Source organism: Anopheles funestus, unplaced genomic scaffold (assembly GCF_943734845.2).
Source record: "Anopheles funestus unplaced genomic scaffold, idAnoFuneDA-416_04 scaffold_55_ctg1, whole genome shotgun sequence".
In the NCBI taxonomy this organism is placed as follows: domain Eukaryota; kingdom Metazoa; phylum Arthropoda; class Insecta; order Diptera; family Culicidae; genus Anopheles; species Anopheles funestus.
Genome location: NW_026045268.1, coordinates 89447 through 107590, shown reverse-complemented (window position 1 = coordinate 107590; position 18144 = coordinate 89447). Strand labels below are relative to the sequence as shown.

Below are 18144 nucleotides of genomic sequence, written 5' to 3'. Positions count from 1 at the left end.
TAGGTTTTTAAGAAAAAGTTAGTTTTGGTATAAGTTAGGTTTTTTCGAAAAAGTTAGTTTTGGTATAAGTTAGGTTTTTTCGAAAAAGTTAGTTTTGGTATAAGTTAGGTTTTTTCGAAAAAGTTAGTTTTGGTATAAGTGAGGTTTTTTCGAAAAAGTTAGTTTTGGTATAAGTTAGGTTTTTAAGAAAAAGTTAGGTTTTTTCGAAAAAGTTAGTTTTGGTATAAGTTAGGTTTTTTAGAAAAAGTTAGTTTTGGTAAAAGTTAGGTTTTTTAGAAAAAGTTAGGTTTTTTAGAAAAAGTGAGTTTTGGTATAAGTTATGTTTTTTCGAAAAAGTTAGTTTTTTTATAAGTTAGGTTTTTTCGAAAAAGTTAGTTTTGGTAAAAGTTAGGTTTTTTCGAAAAAGTTAGGTTTTTTCGAAAAAGTTAGTTTTGGTATAAGTTAGGTTTTTAAGAAAAAGTTAGTTTTGGTATAAGTTAGGTTTTTAAGAAAAAGTTAGGTTTTTTCGAAAAAGTTAGTTTTGGTATAAGTTAGGTTTTTTAGAAAAAGTTAGTTTTGGTAAAAGTTAGGTTTTTTAGAAAAAGTTAGGTTTTTTAGAAAAAGTGAGTTTTGGTATAAGTTAGGTTTTTTCGAAAAAGTTAGTTTTTTTATAAGTTAGGTTTTTTCGAAAAAGTTAGTTTTGGTAAAAGTTAGGTTTTTTCGAAAAAGTTAGGTTTTTTCGAAAAAGTTAGGTTTTTAAGAAAAAGTTAGTTTTGGTATAAGTTAGGTTTTTAAGAAAAAGTTAGTTTTGGTATAAGTTAGGTTTTTTCGAAAAAGTTAGTTTTGGTATAAGTTGGGTTTTTAAGAAAAAGTTAGATTTTTAAGAAAAAGTTAGGTTTTTAAGAAAAAGTTAGTTTTGGTATAAGTTAGGTTTTTGAGAAAAAGTTAGGTTTTTTAGAATAAGTTAGTTTTGGTAAAAGTTAGGTTTTTTAGAAAAAGTTAGGTTTTTTCGAAAAAGTTAGTTTTGGTATAAGTTAGGTTTTTTCAAAAAAGTTAGTTTTGGTATAAGTTAGGTTTTTTCGAAAAAGTTAGTTTTGGTATAAGTTAGGTTCTTAAGAAAAAGTTAGTTTTGGTATAAGTTAAGTTTTTTCGAAAAAGTTAGTTTTGGTATAAGTTAGGTTTTTGAGAAAAAGTTAGTTTTGGTATAAGTTAGGTTTTTTAGAAAAAGTTAGTTTTGGTATAAGTTAGGTTTTTTCGAAAAAGTTAGTTTTGGTATAAATTAGGTTTTTTCGAAAAAGTTAGTTTTGGCATAAGTTAGGTTTTTTCGAAAAAGTTAGTTTTGGTATAAGTTAGGTTTTTAAGAATAAGTTAGGTTTTTAAGAAAAAGTTAGTTTTGGTATAAGTTAGGTTTTTAAGAAAAAGTTAGTTTTGGTATAAGTTAGGTTTTTAAGAAAAAGTTAGTTTTGGTATAAGTTAGGTTTTTAAGAAAAAGTTAGATTTTTAAGAAAAAGTTAGGTTTTTAAGAAAAAGTTAGTTTTGGTATAAGTTAGGTTTTTGAGAAAAAGTTAGGTTTTTTAGAATAAGTTAGTTTTGGTAAAAGTTAGGTTTTTTAGAAAAAGTTAGGTTTTTTCGAAAAAGTTAGTTTTGGTATAAGTTAGGTTTTTTCAAAAAAGTTAGTTTTGGTATAAGTTAGGTTTTTTCGAAAAAGTTAGTTTTGGTATAAGTTAGGTTCTTAAGAAAAAGTTAGTTTTGGTATAAGTTAAGTTTTTTCGAAAAAGTTAGTTTTGGTATAAGTTAGGTTTTTGAGAAAAAGTTAGTTTTGGTATAAGTTAGGTTTTTTAGAAAAAGTTAGTTTTGGTATAAGTTAGGTTTTTTCGAAAAAGTTAGTTTTGGTATAAATTAGGTTTTTTCGAAAAAGTTAGTTTTGGCATAAGTTAGGTTTTTTCGAAAAAGTTAGTTTTGGTATAAGTTAGGTTTTTAAGAATAAGTTAGGTTTTTAAGAAAAAGTTAGTTTTGGTATAAGTTAGGTTTTTAAGAAAAAGTTAGTTTTGGTATAAGTTAGGTTTTTTCGAAAAAGTTAGTTTTGGTATAAGTTGGGTTTTTAAGAAAAAGTTAGATTTTTAAGAAAAAGTTAGTTTTGGTATAAGTTAGGTTTTTAAGAAAAAGTTAGTTTTGGTATAAGTTAGGTTTTTGAGAAAAAGTTAGGTTTTTTAGAATAAGTTAGTTTTGGTAAAAGTTAGGTTTTTTAGAAAAAGTTAGGTTTTTTCGAAAAAGTTAGTTTTGGTATAAGTTAGGTTTTTTCAAAAAAGTTAGTTTTGGTATAAGTTAGGTTTTTTCGAAAAAGTTAGTTTTGGTATAAGTTAGGTTTTTGAGAAAAAGTTAGGTTTTTTAGAATAAGTTAGTTTTGGTAAAAGTTAGGTTTTTTAGAAAAAGTTAGGTTTTTTCGAAAAAGTTAGTTTTGGTATAAGTTAGGTTTTTTCAAAAAAGTTAGTTTTGGTATAAGTTAGGTTTTTTCGAAAAAGTTAGTTTTGGTATAAGTTAGGTTTTTAAGAAAAAGTTAGTTTTGGTATAAGTTAAGTTTTTTCGAAAAAGTTAGTTTTGGTATAAGTTAGGTTTTTGAGAAAAAGTTAGTTTTGGTATAAGTTAGGTTTTTTAGAAAAAGTTAGTTTTGGTATAAGTTAGGTTTTTTCGAAAAAGTTAGTTTTGGTATAAATTAGGTTTTTTCGAAAAAGTTAGTTTTGGCATAAGTTAGGTTTTTTCGAAAAAGTTAGTTTTGGTATAAGTTAGGTTTTTAAGAAAAAGTTAGGTTTTTAAGAAAAAGTTAGTTTTGGTATAAGTTAGGTTTTTAAGAAAAAGTTAGTTTTGGTATAAGTTAGGTTTTTTCGAAAAAGTTAGTTTTGGCATAAGTTAGGTTTTTTCGAAAAAGTTAGTTTTGGTATAAGTTAGGTTTTTAAGAAAAAGTTAGGTTTTTAAGAAAAAGTTAATTTTGGTATAAGTTAGGTTTTTGAGAAAAAGTTAGGTTTTTTAGAATAAGTTAGTTTTGGTAAAAGTTAGGTTTTTTCGAAAAAGTTAGTTTTGGTATAAGTTAGGTTTTTGAGAAAAAGTTAGTTTTGGTATAAGTTAGGTTTTTAAGAAAAAGTTAGGTTTTTTCGAAAAAGTTAGTTTTGGTATAAGTTAGGTTTTTTCGAAAAAGTTAGTTTTGGTATAAGTTAGGTTTTTTCGAAAAAGTTAGTTTTGGTATAAGTTAGGTTTTTTTAGAAAAAGTTAGTTTTGGTATAAGTAAGGTTTTTTAGAAAAAGTTAGTTTTGGTAAAAGTTAGGTTTTTTAGAAAAAGTTAGGTTTTTTCGAAAAAGTTAGTTTTGGTATAAGTTAGGTTTTTTCGAAAAAGTTAGTTTTGGTATAAGTTAGGTTTTTTCGAAAAAGTTAGTTTTGGTATAAGTTAGGTTTTTTCGAAAAAGTTAGTTTTGGTATAAGTTAGGTTTTTAAGAAAAAGTTAGGTTTTTAAGAAAAAGTTAGTTTTGGTATAAGTTAGGTTTTTTCGAAAAAGTTAGTTTTGGTATAAGTTAGGTTTTTTCGAAAAAGTTAGTTTTGGTATAAGTTAGGTTTTTTCGAAAAAGTTAGTTTTGGTATAAGTTAGGTTTTTATGAAAAAGTTAGGTTTTTTCGAAAAAGTTAGTTTTGATAAAAGTTAGGTTTTTTCGAAAAAGTAAGGTTTTTTAGAAAAAGTTAGTTTTGGTATAAGTTAGGTTTTTATGAAAAAGTTAGTTTTGGTATAAGTTAGGTTTTTTCGAAAAAGTTAGTTTTGGTATTGTTGAGTTCACAGTAGCTCTTTATTTCCGTTCAATTACAACCGTTCTATTTGATCGCTGACACCCAACTGCCGCACTAATAAATGCCCCTTCCAACTCGTGCTCTCAACCCAAGGTTCGTTTAAGCAAGGTAGCCACCTATCCGATTTTCAATTATTTTAAAGCTTAAACTCTACATCTCTCTCCTTCTCCGAATAAAAAAAAAAAAATAGAAATTGAGAAGAGAAAAAAAAAACTTCCGATCACTACAAAAACTTCAGTGGAACTCTCTTTTCCCTAATTGGCCGCTTGGCCAAGACCTGATCTTGGTCAACCTCCCGCTTCCGTTTGTTTTCCTGCAGTTTTTGTTCTTTCGATACAGGGTCATTTTCGGAGTTATCTCGTGGTATTGGTCCCGATTGGGCTGATGCAGCGCAATCTGCAGATGGCAATGGGAATTTCCGCAGGTGCGTCACCGATCGACGATACGTGATACCTTCTTCATTAGCCACGATAGTGTCACTTCCAATTTTCTTCAGCACCTTAAACTTCTCAAGGCGAAACTTTGGTTCCAGCTTACCCGTTTCAAAGTTTCGCAGCATAACGGTATCACCGACATTGATATCAGCATGTTTGGCCTGTCTGCGATTATCCGTGTAGAGTTTACCTTGCATCTTCTTTATGGCATCTTTCTCTCGTACTTCCTCATCTCTGCGCCAATGTGGATCCGTTCTTAGTGAAGGTAGGAGATCCTTAACTGGGCGGCCGGTCATTAGTTCCAACGGAGCTTTTTCAGTTACTGAGTGCGGTGTTGTGTTATACATATACACATAATCTTCCACCGCCTTCCGCCAGTCGCTGCCTGTTGCCTTGGCAATACGCAGTGCTCGAAGAACCCCTTGATTTTGTCTCTCAACTAATCCGTTCATTTGCGGCCAATAAGGTATGGTACGCACTAATCTGATATTTTTAGTTTTGCAATATTGCGAAAAATCTTCGCTCGCGAACGGTGGCCCATTATCACTGCGGATAGTCTCAGGGTAAGTTTGCTCGTGAAACACAGATTCGAGTGCTTCAATTGATTTAGCCGCGTTAGTATTCTTCATCTCTATCACCTTCAAGAATCGACTGTAGTAATCGACGATGACTAAAAACGTAGAAAATTCTTTCGCTGAAAAAAAATCAATGGCGATCTCTTGCCACGCGCGTTCCGGCATTTCCTTGCGTATCATTGGTTCCGGTGGATACTCCTTACTTACGGCCGCACAACCAGCACATTCCTGAACAGCATTTGTCACATCCCGATCCATACACGGCCACCACATTTTTTCACGTATGTTTCTTCGCATCGCTACAATCCCAGGATGTCCACGATGTGCTATTTTCAATGCTCTCGTGCGTAATTTTGCTGGGAGTACTACACGATCATCTCTCACCACAATACCGTCTATGACAGTTAGCTCCTTTTCGAACGCTTGGTATCGAAAAAGTTCCGGAGGCCAATGCTTGGTGTCTAAAGCCGACATAACTGCCAAAAGTATTTCGTCTTCAGTGGTTTCTTGCCGTATTTCATCCAAGGTAATAGCGGAAAATCCTTCGTGCAAAGAAAACAGAAAATGGTCCGAAGTTTCATCAAATTGCTTCCCGGGTTCAGATACCAGACGAGATAAGATATCCGCGATATTCGTCGCTGCAGGTATATATTTAATTTCAAAGTCGTACGGTTGCAGGCGGAGTGCCCAACCTTCTGCCCTGGAACAGGCTCGTCGTCCGTTCTGGTGTTTTCCGCCGTATATATATTCCAGAGTTTTATGGTCGGTGAAGATCGTGAATCGGGTCCCGAAAAGATACAAGTAAAGCTTCTCTACCGCCCATACAACTGCGAGCGCCTCCCGTTGTGTTTGCGGATACACTCTTTCAGCAGCGGTCAAGCCTTTTGAAGCAAAGCAAATTATTCTGGGTTTGTTTGTGTGTCGATCTGTTTGAGTAAGTACTGCCCCGAGTCCAACAGGTGAGGCATCGACATATACCGCAGTAGCATCAAGCGGATCATAAAACCCTAATTCTCGAACATTATTGGACAACTCCAGTCGCAAATCATCAAAAGCATCCATTTGTTCCCTGTCGAACATCTCTACTTCTCCTCGTATAAATTTTCTTAACGGTTCCGTTCTTGTGGAGAGATTCGGGATAAAATGACCAACGAAGTTGAGGAGGCCCAAAAAGCTGCGCACTTCTTCCTTAGATGACGGTGGTCGAAAATTCTTAATTGCCGCTACTTTCTCTTCGGATGGGCTGATGCCCTGGGCGCTTACTTCAAACCCCAGTATTTCTAACTTCTCGACTCCGAAAACGCATTTACTCCGGTTTAGCATCGCATTATTTTCTTCTAGTACCCTCAAGACTTGCTGTAACCGTTTATCGTGTTCCTCCCTGTTGCTGCCTGAGACGACGATATCATCGATATATACGATCACCCCGTCAATGCCACTTAACATGTCCGTCATAATCCTTTGGAAGATTTCCGGCGCACAGTTTATACCGAACATTAAGCGCTTAAAGCGCATTAGCCCCATGTTTGTCATGAAGGTTGCGACACCTCGCGAGTCAGGGTGAAGCTCAACATGGTGGTACGCCGACGTTATATCCAGCCGGGAATAAAACTTGGAGTGTTTAAGTTTATTCAAGAACGTGTCGATAATGGGCAAAGGATAATGTTCTCTCTGAATGGCTTCGTTTGGGTGCTTCATATTTATACATATCCGGATATCGTCCTTTCCTTTGGGAACTACCTCCATGGGTGATATCCAGTCAGCTGGGCCTTCGACCTTCTCTATGACGTCACTCTGAAGCATTTCTTTTATCTTATTGTGCACCTTCTGTTCCATTGCAGCAGGGATCCTCAAATAAGCGATCTTCTTTGGCGGTATGTTAGGGTCGATAGATAGCTTCACTTGAACTCCCGGGAATTTTGGGAATGGTTTAGTCTCTTTGCTTAAAGCTGGGTTAACCTGAAGTACATCAAGGCCAATTCTTAGCAATTTTAGATCTTCCGATGTCCGTTTGCTGAGAAGACATTTCCCCGCTCCCTTGATCACAAAGAACTCTGCGTAGTTAGTTGGTTTTGTCGGATTGACCGATATGAACGCTTCGAATATCGCTGTCACCATCAACGGCTCACTATTTGCATAAGCATAAAACTTACGATCGCATTGGTACTTCCTTTTAAATATTTTCGCCTTATGGGAGATCAATTTATGCCATACTTCTTCCGTAACAGCGTTAATCGAAGAACCCGAGTCAATGATAAATTCCACGGGCACATCATCTATCATACATAGTACGGAGTCATTGTTATAATTAATTGCTTCCACCTAATGCAAAGGGGGAAAAAAAGTTATTTATTCCAAATTCATTTCAATTCATTTCAGCTCTATAACATCAGATAATAGTAAACCGAGTAACCAACAGAAAAATCCAATGCAATTACTCCACCTTAGCAATATGATCCTTCTCTTCGCTGGTCACTGCCACATCTACTGTATTAGTGCTACTTTTCAATCCGCGACTGAACTCGCGTCCATATTCACGGTTGCGATCGCGTCCAAAGAATCGATTAGTTTGTTTCACTCGATTGTCGCATTTTCTGGCATAGTGTCCATGTCCTCCACAATTATTACATCGTGCATTTCTAGCAACACAATCTCGCGAATCCTCGAAGTGCCGAGAAGAACCGCACCGCTTGCACCCGTGTACCGATGCACCGTAGTAACGCCCATTACCCAAATTATCCGGTCGCGTTCCTCCATAACGCTGATAGCGTTCAATGCCACGACTCGAGCTGAAGTTCCGATTCCTTGAGCGACTGGGATTAATGCTATTCACTTCCGTCCCAGCTGAAAAGGGTTTATGTTTTTCCCGTTGTTGTAGGAGAATCTCACGGTTCATTGCGTAAATAATGATTTCATCTAGATTCATGATGTTCTCTAAGGCTTTGTCCCGCACTTTTTCCTCGCGTGCCCCGATCGTGATTTGTTGTAGTAATTCTTTCTCCTCCCGCTCGGAAAACTCGCACCTCGCCGCTTGAGCTCGAAGTCGCAGCATAAAAGTGTTAAATGATTCCTCCGGTAACTGCCTAAGGGATCGAAAAACTTCCAAATCCACTCGCTCATTCCGCTTTCCCATGAAAAAATGTTGTAGGCGCTTAACTGCGTTATCATATTCCGGTATTTCAGTCGGCATCATAGGCACTTTAATTGGCTTAGGAGCAACTTCTCCAGGTACTGGACGCAAATTATAGTATATGCGTTGCAATCCACGACCTCCCATTGCTAGCATGCTAACCAGCTTACGACTTTGGGATTTCTTTTTCCCCATTTGTAGGATCAGCTCAAAGGCCCGATGCCATTCCTCCCATTCGCGACGTAAGTCGTGAGAATCCACTTTATCGTTAAAGGGTCCCAATGGAACAATAAATTGCTTGTCCTGGTTCATCTGGAGTGCAGTACAGAGGGAAAAAATCATTACTATTTGTCATTTGTCATATTCGATATTTTGGTTTACAGTAACCTACAGTAACCTCTCTTTTAATAACACAATATTGAATTGAAATAAGCGTGTGATTTCCTTTTTCTTTTATATAAAGCCAGTGTGTCTCGAAATTGTGTTTTTCCGTAATCAAAAAATAGCGTGCCGCGTTTAGCTTTACGTGTTGGCTTCACACTTCCGACAAACTTCAAACTGGAAAATCATCAGTACGACTTGCTGCGGGTTAGCTTCAATAGATTATTCTTCGAATTTCCCCGACCAATTCTAACATATACATTCATCTTTCACACACGAGTGCTGCAGTTTTTTTTTTTTTTTACTCCTTTCTAAAGAACAGCGCTACGGTTGTACCGGACTCGCTTTCACACACTAGCGCTGCAGATTTCTCTGGACTCGCTTCTAAGAACAGCGCTTCGGTTGTACCGGGCTCGCTTTCACACACTAGCGCTGCAGATTTTTCTGGACTCGCTTCTAAGACCAGCGCTACGGTTATACCGGGCTCGCTTTCACACACTAGCGCTGCTGATTTTTTTCTGGACTCGCTTCTAAGAACAGCGCTACGGTTGTACCGGGCTCGCTTTTACACACTAGCGCTGCAGATTTCTCTGGACTCGCTTCAGCACGCTAACATTGTAAATTTCCCTCTAGGATCGGTTTTACCTTTACACCGTTAATTCATACACCGTTCAAATGCTTCGTTTCAATTTATTCCACAATGAATCTTATGCCCAACACAGCTAATTTATGCACGCCTGCATTCCCGTCAAAATTTAAGCCTCTACGCACTTGAGTTCTAAAATTAGAAACCCACTGGATTTCGTCTTCATTCTATGTTCACTTATCTCAACATTAGCTCCACATTTATTCCAAAGAAATTTACAATGGGATCAGGCGCACACACTCACCATTTTCGCTGATCCTACCGGCTGCGCCAAAATTGTTGAGTTCACAGTAGCTCTTTATTTCCGTTCAATTACAACCGTTCTATTTGATCGCTGACACCCAACTGCCGCACTAATAAATGCCCCTTCCAACTCGTGCTCTCAACCCAAGGTTCGTTTAAGCAAGGTAGCCACCTATCCGATTTTCAATTATTTTAAAGCTTAAACTCTACAGGTATAAGTTAGGTTTTTTAGAAAAAGTTAGGTTTTTAAGAAAAAGTTAATTTTGGTATAAGTTAGGTTTTTGAGAAAAAGCTAGGTTTTTTAGAATAAGTTAGTTTTGGTAAAAGTTAGGTTTTTTCGAAAAAGTTAGTTTTGGTATAAGTTAGGTTTTTTCGAAAAAGTTAGTTTTGTTATAAGTTAGGTTTTTTAGAAAAAGTGAGTTTTGGTATAAGTTAGGTTTTTTCGAAAAAGTTAGTTTTTTTATAAGTTAGGTTTTTTCGAAGAAGTTAGTTTTGGTATGAGTTAGGTTTTTTCGAAAAAGTTAGTTTTGGTATAAGTTAAGTTTTTTCGAAAAAGTTAGTTTTGGTATAAGTTAGGTTTTTGAGAAAAAGTTAGTTTTGGTATAAGTTAGGTTTTTTAGAAAAAGTTAGTTTTGGTATAAGTTAGGTTTTTTAGAAAAAGTTAGGTTTTTAAGAAAAAGTTAATTTTGGTATAAGTTAGGTTTTTGAGAAAAAGCTAGGTTTTTTAGAATAAGTTAGTTTTGGTAAAAGTTAGGTTTTTTCGAAAAAGTTAGTTTTGGTATAAGTTAGGTTTTTTCGAAAAAGTTAGTTTTGTTATAAGTTAGGTTTTTTAGAAAAAGTGAGTTTTGGTATAAGTTAGGTTTTTTCGAAAAAGTTAGATTTTTTATAAGTTAGGTTTTTTCGAAAAAGTTAGTTTTGGTATAAGTTAAGTTTTTTCGAAAAAGTTAGTTTTGGTATAAGTTAAGTTTTTTCGAAAAAGTTAGTTTTGGTATAAGTTAGGTTTTTGAGAAAAAGTTAGTTTTGGTATAAGTTAGGTTTTTTCGAAAAAGTTAGTTTTTTTATAAGTTAGGTTTTTTCGAAAAAGTTAGTTTTTTTATGAGTTAGGTTTTTTCGAAAAAGTTAGTTTTGGTATAAGTTAGGTTTTTTCGAAAAAGTTAGTATTGGTATAAGTTAGGTTTTTTCTTAAAAGTTAGTTTTGGTATAAGTAAGGTTTTTTAGAAAAAGTTAGTTTTGGTATAAGTTAGGTTTTTTAGAAAAAGTTAGTTTTGGTATAAGTTAGGTTTTTATGAAAAAGTTAGGTTTTTTCGAAAAAGTTAGTTTTGGTATAAGTTAGGTTTTTATGAAAAAGTTAGTTTTGGTATAAGTTAGGTTTTTTCGAAAAAGTTAGTTTTGGTATAAGTTAGGTTTTTTAGAAAAAGTTAGTTTTGGTATAAGTTAGGTTTTTTCGAAAAAGTTAGTTTTGGTATAAGTTAGGTTTTTTAGAAAAAGTTAGTTTTGGTATAAGTTAGGTTTTTATGAAAAAGTTAGGTTTTTTCGAAAAAGTTAGTTTTGGTAAAAGTTAGGTTTTTTCGAAAAAGTAAGGTTTTTTAGAAAAAGTTAGTTTTGGTATAAGTTAGGTTTTTATGAAAAAGTTAGTTTTGGTATAAGTTAGGTTTTTTCGAAAAAGTTAGTTTTGGTATAAGTTAGGTTTTTTAGAAAAAGTTAGGTTTTTAAGAAAAAGTTAATTTTGGTATAAGTTAGGTTTTTGAGAAAAAGCTAGGTTTTTTAGAATAAGTTAGTTTTGGTAAAAGTTAGGTTTTTTCGAAAAAGTTAGTTTTGGTATAAGTTAGGTTTTTTTCGAAAAAGTTAGTTTTGTTATAAGTTAGGTTTTTTAGAAAAAGTGAGTTTTGGTATAAGTTAGGTTTTTTCGAAAAAGTTAGTTTTTTTATAAGTTAGGTTTTTTCGAAAAAGTTAGTTTTGGTATGAGTTAGGTTTTTTCGAAAAAGTTAGTTTTGGTATAAGTTAAGTTTTTTCGAAAAAGTTAGTTTTGGTATAAGTTAGGTTTTTGAGAAAAAGTTAGTTTTGGTATAAGTTAGGTTTTTTAGAAAAAGTTAGTTTTGGTATAAGTTAGGTTTTTTAGAAAAAGTTAGGTTTTTAAGAAAAAGTTAATTTTGGTATAAGTTAGGTTTTTGAGAAAAAGCTAGGTTTTTTAGAATAAGTTAGTTTTGGTAAAAGATAGGTTTTTTCGAAAAAGTTAGTTTTGGTATAAGTTAGGTTTTTTCGAAAAAGTTAGTTTTGGTATAAGTTAGGTTTTTTAAAAAAAGTTAGTTTTGGTATAAGTTAGGTTTTTTCGAAAAAGTTAGTTTTTTTATGAGTTAGGTTTTTTCGAAAAAGTTAGTTTTGGTATAAGTTAGGTTTTTTCGAAAAAGTTAGTATTGGTATAAGTTAGGTTTTTTAGAAAAAGTTAGTTTTGGTATAAGTTAGGTTTTTTAGAAAAAGTTAGTTTTGGTATAAGTTAGGTTTTTATGAAAAAGTTAGGTTTTTTCGAAAAAGTTAGTTTTGGTAAAAGTTAGGTTTTTAAGAAAAAGTTAGTTTTGGTATAAGTTAGGTTTTTATGAAAAAGTTAGGTTTTTTCGAAAAAGTTAGTTTTGGTAAAAGTTAGATTTTTAAGAAAAAGTTAGTTTTGGTATAAGTTAGGTTTTTATGAAAAAGTTAGGTTTTTTCGAAAAAGTTAGTTTTGGTAAAAGTTAGGTTTTTTCGAAAAAGTAAGGTTTTTTAGAAAAAGTTAGTTTTGGTATAAGTTAGGTTTTTTCGAAAAAGTTAGTTTGGGTATAAGTTAGGTTTTTAAGAAAAAGTTAGTTTTGGTATAAGTTAGGTTTTTTCGAAAAAGTTAGTTTTGGTATAGGTTAGGTTTTTAAGAAAAAGTTAGTTTTGGTATAAGTTAGGTTTTTTAGAAAAAGTTAGTTTTGGTAAAAGTTAGGTTTTTTCGAAAAAGTAAGGTTTTTTAGAAAAAGTTAGTTTTGGTATAAGTTAGGTTTTTTCGAAAAAGTTAGTTTTTTTATAAGTTAGGTTTTTTCGAAAAAGTTAGTTTTGGTAAAAGTTAGGTTTTTTCGAAAAAGTTAGGTTTTTTAGAAAAAGTTAGGTTTTTAAGAAAAAGTTAATTTTGGTATAAGTTAGGTTTTTGAGAAAAAGTTAGGTTTTTTAGAATAAGTTAGTTTTGGTAAAAGTTAGGTTTTTTCGAAAAAGTTAGTTTTGGTATAAGTTAGGTTTTTTCGAAAAAGTTAGTTTTGGTATAAGTAAGGTTTTTTAGAAAAAGTTAGTTTTGGTATAAGTTAGGTTTTTTAGAAAAAGTGAGTTTTGGTATAAGTTAGGTTTTTTCGAAAAAGTTAGTTTTTTTATAAGTTAGGTTTTTTCGAAAAAGTTAGTTTTGGTATGAGTTAGGTTTTTTCGAAAAAGTTAGTTTTGGTATAAGTAAGGTTTTTTAGAAAAAGTTAGTTTTGGTATAAGTTAGGTTTTTTCGAAAAAGTTAGTTTTGGTATAATTTAGGTTTTTTCGAAAAAGTTAGTTTTGGTATAAATTAGGTTTTTTCGAAAAAGTTAGTTTTGGTATAAGTTAGGTTTTTTCGAAAAAGTTAGTTTTGGTATAAGTTAGGTTTTTATGAAAAAGTTAGGTTTTTTCGAAAAAGTTAGGTTTTTTCGAAAAAGTTAGTTTTGGTATAAGTTAGGTTTTTTCGAAAAAGTTAGTTTTGGTATAAGTTAGGTTTTTAAGAAAAAGTTAGATTTTTAAGAAAATGTTATTTTTTTAAGAAAAAGTTAATTTTGGTATAAGTTAGGTTTTTTCGAAAAAGTTAGTTTTTTTATAAGTTAGGTTTTTTCGAAAAAGTTAGTTTTGGTAAAAGTTAGGTTTTTTCGAAAAAGTTAGGTTTTTTCGAAAAAGTTAGGTTTTTAAGAAAAAGTTAGTTTTGGTATAAGTTAGGTTTTTAAGAAAAAGTTAGTTTTGGTATAAGTTAGGTTTTTTTCGAAAAAGTTAGTTTTGGTATAAGTTAGGTTTTTAAAAAAAGTTAGATTTTTAAGAAAAAGTTATTTTTTTAAGAAAAAGTTAGTTTTGGTATAAGTTAGGTTTTTGAGAAAAAGTTAGGTTTTTTAGAATAAGTTAGTTTTGGTATAAGTTAGGTTTTTTCGAAAAAGTTAGGTTTTTTCGAAAAAGTTAGTTTTGGTATAAGTTAGGTTTTTTAGAAAAAGTTAGTTTTGGTATAAGTTAGGTTTTTTAGAAAAAGTGAGTTTTGGTATAAGTTAGGTTTTTTCGAAAAAGTTAGTTTTTTTATAAGTTAGGTTTTTTCGAAAAAGTTAGTTTTGGTATGAGTTAGGTTTTTTCGAAAAAGTTAGTTTTGGTATAAGTAAGGTTTTTTAGAAAAAGTTAGTTTTGGTAAAAGTTAGGTTTTTTCGAAAAAGTAAGGTTTTTTAGAAAAAGTTAGTTTTGGTATGAGTTAGGTTTTTTCGAAAAAGTTAGTTTTGGTATAAGTAAGGTTTTTTAGAAAAAGTTAGTTTTGGTAAAAGTTAGGTTTTTTCGAAAAAGTAAGGTTTTTTAGAAAAAGTTAGTTTTGGTATAAGTTAGGTTTTTTCGAAAAAGTTAGTTTTTTTATAAGTTAGGTTTTTTCGAAAAAGTTAGTTTTGGTAAAAGTTAGGTTTTTGAGAAAAAGTTAGGTTTTTTAGAAAAAGTTAGGTTTTTAAGAAAAAGTTAATTTTGGTATAAGTTAGGTTTTTGAGAAAAAGTTAGGTTTTTTAGAATAAGTTAGTTTTGGTAAAAGTTAGGTTTTTTCGAAAAAGTTAGTTTTATTATAAGTTAGGTTTTTTCGAAAAAGTTAGTTTTGGTATAAGTAAGGTTTTTTAGAAAAAGTTAGTTTTGGTATAAGTTAGGTTTTTTAGAAAAAGTGAGTTTTGGTATAAGTTAGGTTTTTTCGAAAAAGTTAGTTTTTTTATAAGTTAGGTTTTTTCGAAAAAGTTAGTTTTGGTATGAGTTAGGTTTTTTCGAAAAAGTTAGTTTTGGTATAAGTAAGGTTTTTTAGAAAAAGTTAGTTTTGGTAAAAGTTAGGTTTTTTATGAAAAAGTTAGGTTTTTTCGAAAAAGTTAGTTTTGGTATAAGTTACTTTTTTATGAAAAAGTTAGTTTTGGTATAAGTTAGGTTTTTATGAAAAAGTTAGTTTTGGTATAAGTTAGGTTTTTAAGAAAAAGTTAGTTTTGGTATAAGTTAGGTTTTTTCGAAAAAGTTAGTTTTTTTATAAGTTAGGTTTTTTCGAAAAAGTTAGTTTTGGTAAAAGTTAGGTTTTTTCGAAAAAGTTAGGTTTTTTCGAAAAAGTTAGGTTTTTAAGAAAAAGTTAGTTTTGGTATAAGTTAGGTTTTTAAGAAAAAGTTAGTTTTGGTATAAGTTAGGTTTTTTTCGAAAAAGTTAGTTTTGGTATAAGTTAGGTTTTTAAGAAAAAGTTAGATTTTTAAGAAAAAGTTATTTTTTAAGAAAAAGTTAGTTTTGGTATAAGTTAGGTTTTTGAGAAAAAGTTAGGTTTTTTAGAATAAGTTAGTTTTGGTATAAGTTAGGTTTTTTCGAAAAAGTTAGGTTTTTTCGAAAAAGTTAGTTTTGGTATAAGTTAGGTTTTTTAGAAAAAGTTAGTTTTGGTAAAAGTTAGGTTTTTAAGAAAAAGTTAGGTTTTTTTCAAAAAAGTTAGTTTTGGTATAAGTTAGGTTTTTTTAGAAAAAGTTAGTTTTGGTATAAGTTAGGTTTTTTCGAAAAAGTTAGTTTTGGTATAAGTTAGGTTTTTAAGAAAAAGTTAGGTTTTTTCGAAAAAGTTAGTTTTGGTATAAGTTAGGTTTTTTTAGAAAAAGTTAGTTTTGGTATAAGTTAGGTTTTTTCGAAAAAGTTAGTTTTGGTATAAGTTAGGTTTTTGAGAAAAAGTTAGTTTTGGTATAAGTGAGGTTTTTTAGAAAAAGTTAGTTTTGGTATAAGTTAGGTTTTTTCGAAAAAGTAAGGTTTTTAAGAAAAAGTTAGTTTTGGTATAAATTAGGTTTTTTCGAAAAAGTTAGTGTTGGCATAAGTTAGGTTTTTTCGAAAAAGTTAGTTTTGGTATAAGTTAGGTTTTTAAGAAAAAGTTAGGTTTTTTTCAAAAAAGTTAGTTTTGGTATAAGTTAGGTTTTTTCGAAAAAGTTAGTTTTGGTATAAGTTAGGTTTTTTCGAAAAAGTTAGTTTTGGTATAAGTTATGTTTTTAAGAAAAAGTTAGTTTTGGTATAAGTTAGGTTTTTTCGAAAAAGTTAGTTTTGGTATAAGTTAGGTTTTTGAGAAAAAGTTAGTTTTGGTATAAGTTAGGTTTTTTAGAAAAAGTTAGTTTTGGTATAAATTAGGTTTTTTCGAAAAAGTTAGTTTTGGCATAAGTTAGGTTTTTTCGAAAAAGTTAGGTTTTTAAGAAAAAGTTAGTTTTGGTATAAGTTAGGTTTTTTCGAAAAAGTTAGTTTTGGTATAAATTAGGTTTTTTCGAAAAAGTTAGTTTTGGCATAAGTTAGGTTTTTTCGAAAAAGTTAGTTTTGGTATAAGTTAGGTTTTTAAGAAAAAGTTAGGTTTTTAAGAAAAAGTTAGTTTTGGTATAAGTTAGGTTTTTTCGAAAAAGTAAGGTTTTTAAGAAAAAGTTAGTTTTGGTATAAGTTAGGTTTTTTCGAAAAAGTTAGTTTTGGTATAAATTAGGTTTTTTCGAAAAAGTTAGTTTTGGCATAAGTTAGGTTTTTTCGAAAAAGTTAGGTTTTTATGAAAAAGTTAGGTTTTTTCGAAAAAGTTAGTTTTGGTAAAAGTTAGGTTTTTAAGAAAAGTTAGTTTTGGTATAAGTTAGGTTTTTTCGAAAAAGTTAGTTTTGGTATAAGTTAGGTTTTTATGAAAAAGTTAGGTTTTTTCGAAAAAGTTAGTTTTGGTAAAAGTTAGGTTTTTTCGAAAAAGTAAGGTTTTTTCGAAAAAGTTAGTTTTGGTATAAGTTAGGTTTTTTCGAAAAAGTTAGTTTTGGTATAAGTTAGGTTTTTTCGAAAAAGTTAGTTTTGGTATAAGTTAGGTTTTTGAGAAAAAGTTAGTTTTGGTATAAGTTAGGTTTTTTCGAAAAAGTTAGTTTTGGTATAAATTAGGTTTTTTCGAAAAAGTTAGTTTTGGTATAAGTTAGGTTTTTTAGAAAAAGTTAGTTTTGGTATAAGTTAGGTTTTTTAGAAAAAGTTAGTTTTGGTATAAGTTAGGTTTTTTCGAAAAAGTTAGTTTTGGTAAAAGTTAGGTTTTTTTAGAAAAAGTTAGTTTTGGTATAAGTTAGGTTTTTTCGAAAAAGTTAGTTTTGGTATAAGTTAGGTTTTTTCGAAAAAGTAAGGTTTTTTCGAAAAAGTTAGTTTTGGTAAAAGTTAGGTTTTTAAGAAAAAGTTAGTTTTGGTATAAGTTAGGTTTTTTCGAAAAAGTTAGTTTTGGTATAAGTTAGGTTTTTATGAAAAAGTTAGGTTTTTTCGAAAAAGTTAGTTTTGGTAAAAGTTAGGTTTTTTCGAAAAAGTAAGGTTTTTTAGAAAAAGTTAGTTTTGGTATAAGTTAGGTTTTTTAGAAAAAGTTAGTTTTGGTATAAGTTAGGTTTTTTCGAAAAAGTTAGTTTTGGTATAAGTTAGGTTTTTTCGAAAAAGTTAGTTTTGGTATAAATTAGGTTTTTTCGAAAAAGTTAGTTTTGGTATAAGTTAGGTTTTTTTAGAAAAAGTTAGTTTTGGTATAAGTTAGGTTTTTTCGAAAAAGTTAGTTTTGGTATAAGTTAGGTTTTTGAGCAAAAGTTAGTTTTGGTATAAGTTAGGTTTTTGAGAAAAAGTTAGTTTTGGTATAAGTTAGGTTTTTTCGAAAAAGTTAGTTTTGGTATAAATTAGGTTTTTAGAAAAAAGTTAGTTTTGGTATAAGTTATTTTTTTTCGAAAAAGTTAGTTTTGGTTTAAGTTAGGTTTTTTCGAAAAAGTTAGTTTTGGTATAAGTTAGGTTTTTATGAAAAAGTTAGGTTTTTTCGAAAAAGTTAGTTTTGGTATAAGTTAGGTTTTTTAGAAAAAGTTAGTTTTGGTATAAGTTAGGTTTTTTAGAAAAAGTTAGTTTTGGTATAAGTTAGGTTTTTACGAAAAAGTTAGTTTTGGTATAAGTTAGGTTTTTTAGAAAAAGTTAGTTTTGGTATAAGTTAGGTTTTTTAGAAAAAGTTAGTTTTGGTATAAGTTAGGTTTTTTCGAAAAAGTTAGTTTTGGTATAAGTTAGGTTTTTATGAAAAAGTTAGGTTTTTTCGAAAAAGTTAGTTTTGGTATAAGTTAGGTTTTTTCGAAAAAGTTAGTATTGGTATAAGTAAGGTTTTTTAGAATAAGTTAGTTTTGGTAAAAGTTAGGTTTTTTAGAAAAAGTTAGGTTTTTTCAAAAAAGTTAGTTTTGGTATAAGTTAGGTTTTTTCGAAAAAGTTAGTTTTGGTATAAGTTAAGTTTTTAAGAAAAAGTTAGTTTTGGTATAAGTTAGGTTTTTTCGAAAAAGTTAGTTTTGGTATAAGTTAGGTTTTTTCGAAAAAGTTAGTATTGGTATAAGTAAGGTTTTTTCGAAAAAGTTAGTTTTGGTATAAGTTAGGTTTTTGAGAAAAAGTTAGTTTTGGTATAAGTTAGGTTTTTTCGAAAAAGTTAGTTTTGGTATAAATTAGGTTTTTGAGAAAAAGTTAGTTTTGGTATAAGTTAGGTTTTTATGAAAAAGTTAGTTTTGGTATAAGTTAGGTTTTTTCGAAAAAGTTAGTTTTGGTATAAGTTAGGTTTTTATGAAAAAGTTAGGTTTTTTCGAAAAAGTTAGTTTTGGTATAAGTTAGGTTTTTTAGAAAAAGTTAGTTTTGGTATAAATTAGGTTTTTTCGAAAAAGTTAGTTTTGGTATAAGTTAGGTTTTTTCGAAAAAG

At 30.2% G+C, this 18144-nt stretch overlaps 1 protein-coding gene across 2 annotated transcripts; it reads right to left on the bottom strand.

The window, feature by feature from the left end:
• Nucleotides 1-3790: 3790 nt before the first annotated feature.
• Nucleotides 3791-9469, bottom strand: LOC125774302 (uncharacterized protein K02A2.6-like). Of its 2 annotated transcripts, XM_049444579.1 has the most exons (2): nucleotides 7262-9469; nucleotides 3791-7140 (listed from the first exon to the last, which is right to left on the bottom strand). In XM_049444579.1, exons 1-2 carry the CDS (start codon nucleotides 8288-8290, stop codon nucleotides 4033-4035), a joined length of 4137 nt encoding a protein of 1378 aa, XP_049300536.1. In that variant the 5' UTR covers nucleotides 8291-9469; the 3' UTR covers nucleotides 3791-4032. The 2 variants fall into 2 exon arrangements, with proteins under 2 accessions (XP_049300536.1, XP_049300538.1); XM_049444581.1 differs by having other exon boundaries at nucleotides 7127-9462.
• Between the last annotated feature and the right edge of the window lie 8675 nt (nucleotides 9470-18144).

What these genes read in the sequence shown, in the direction of transcription:
- LOC125774302 (XM_049444579.1), bottom strand. Translation starts at nt 8,290, where the DNA reads ATGATTTTTTCCCTCTGTACTGCACTCCAGATGAACCAGGACAAGCAA. An exon ending in AGAAGGATCATATTGCTAAG is followed by an intron (nt 7,141 to 7,261) that starts GTGGAGTAATTG and finishes CCTTTGCATTAG; the next exon opens with GTGGAAGCAATTAATTATAA.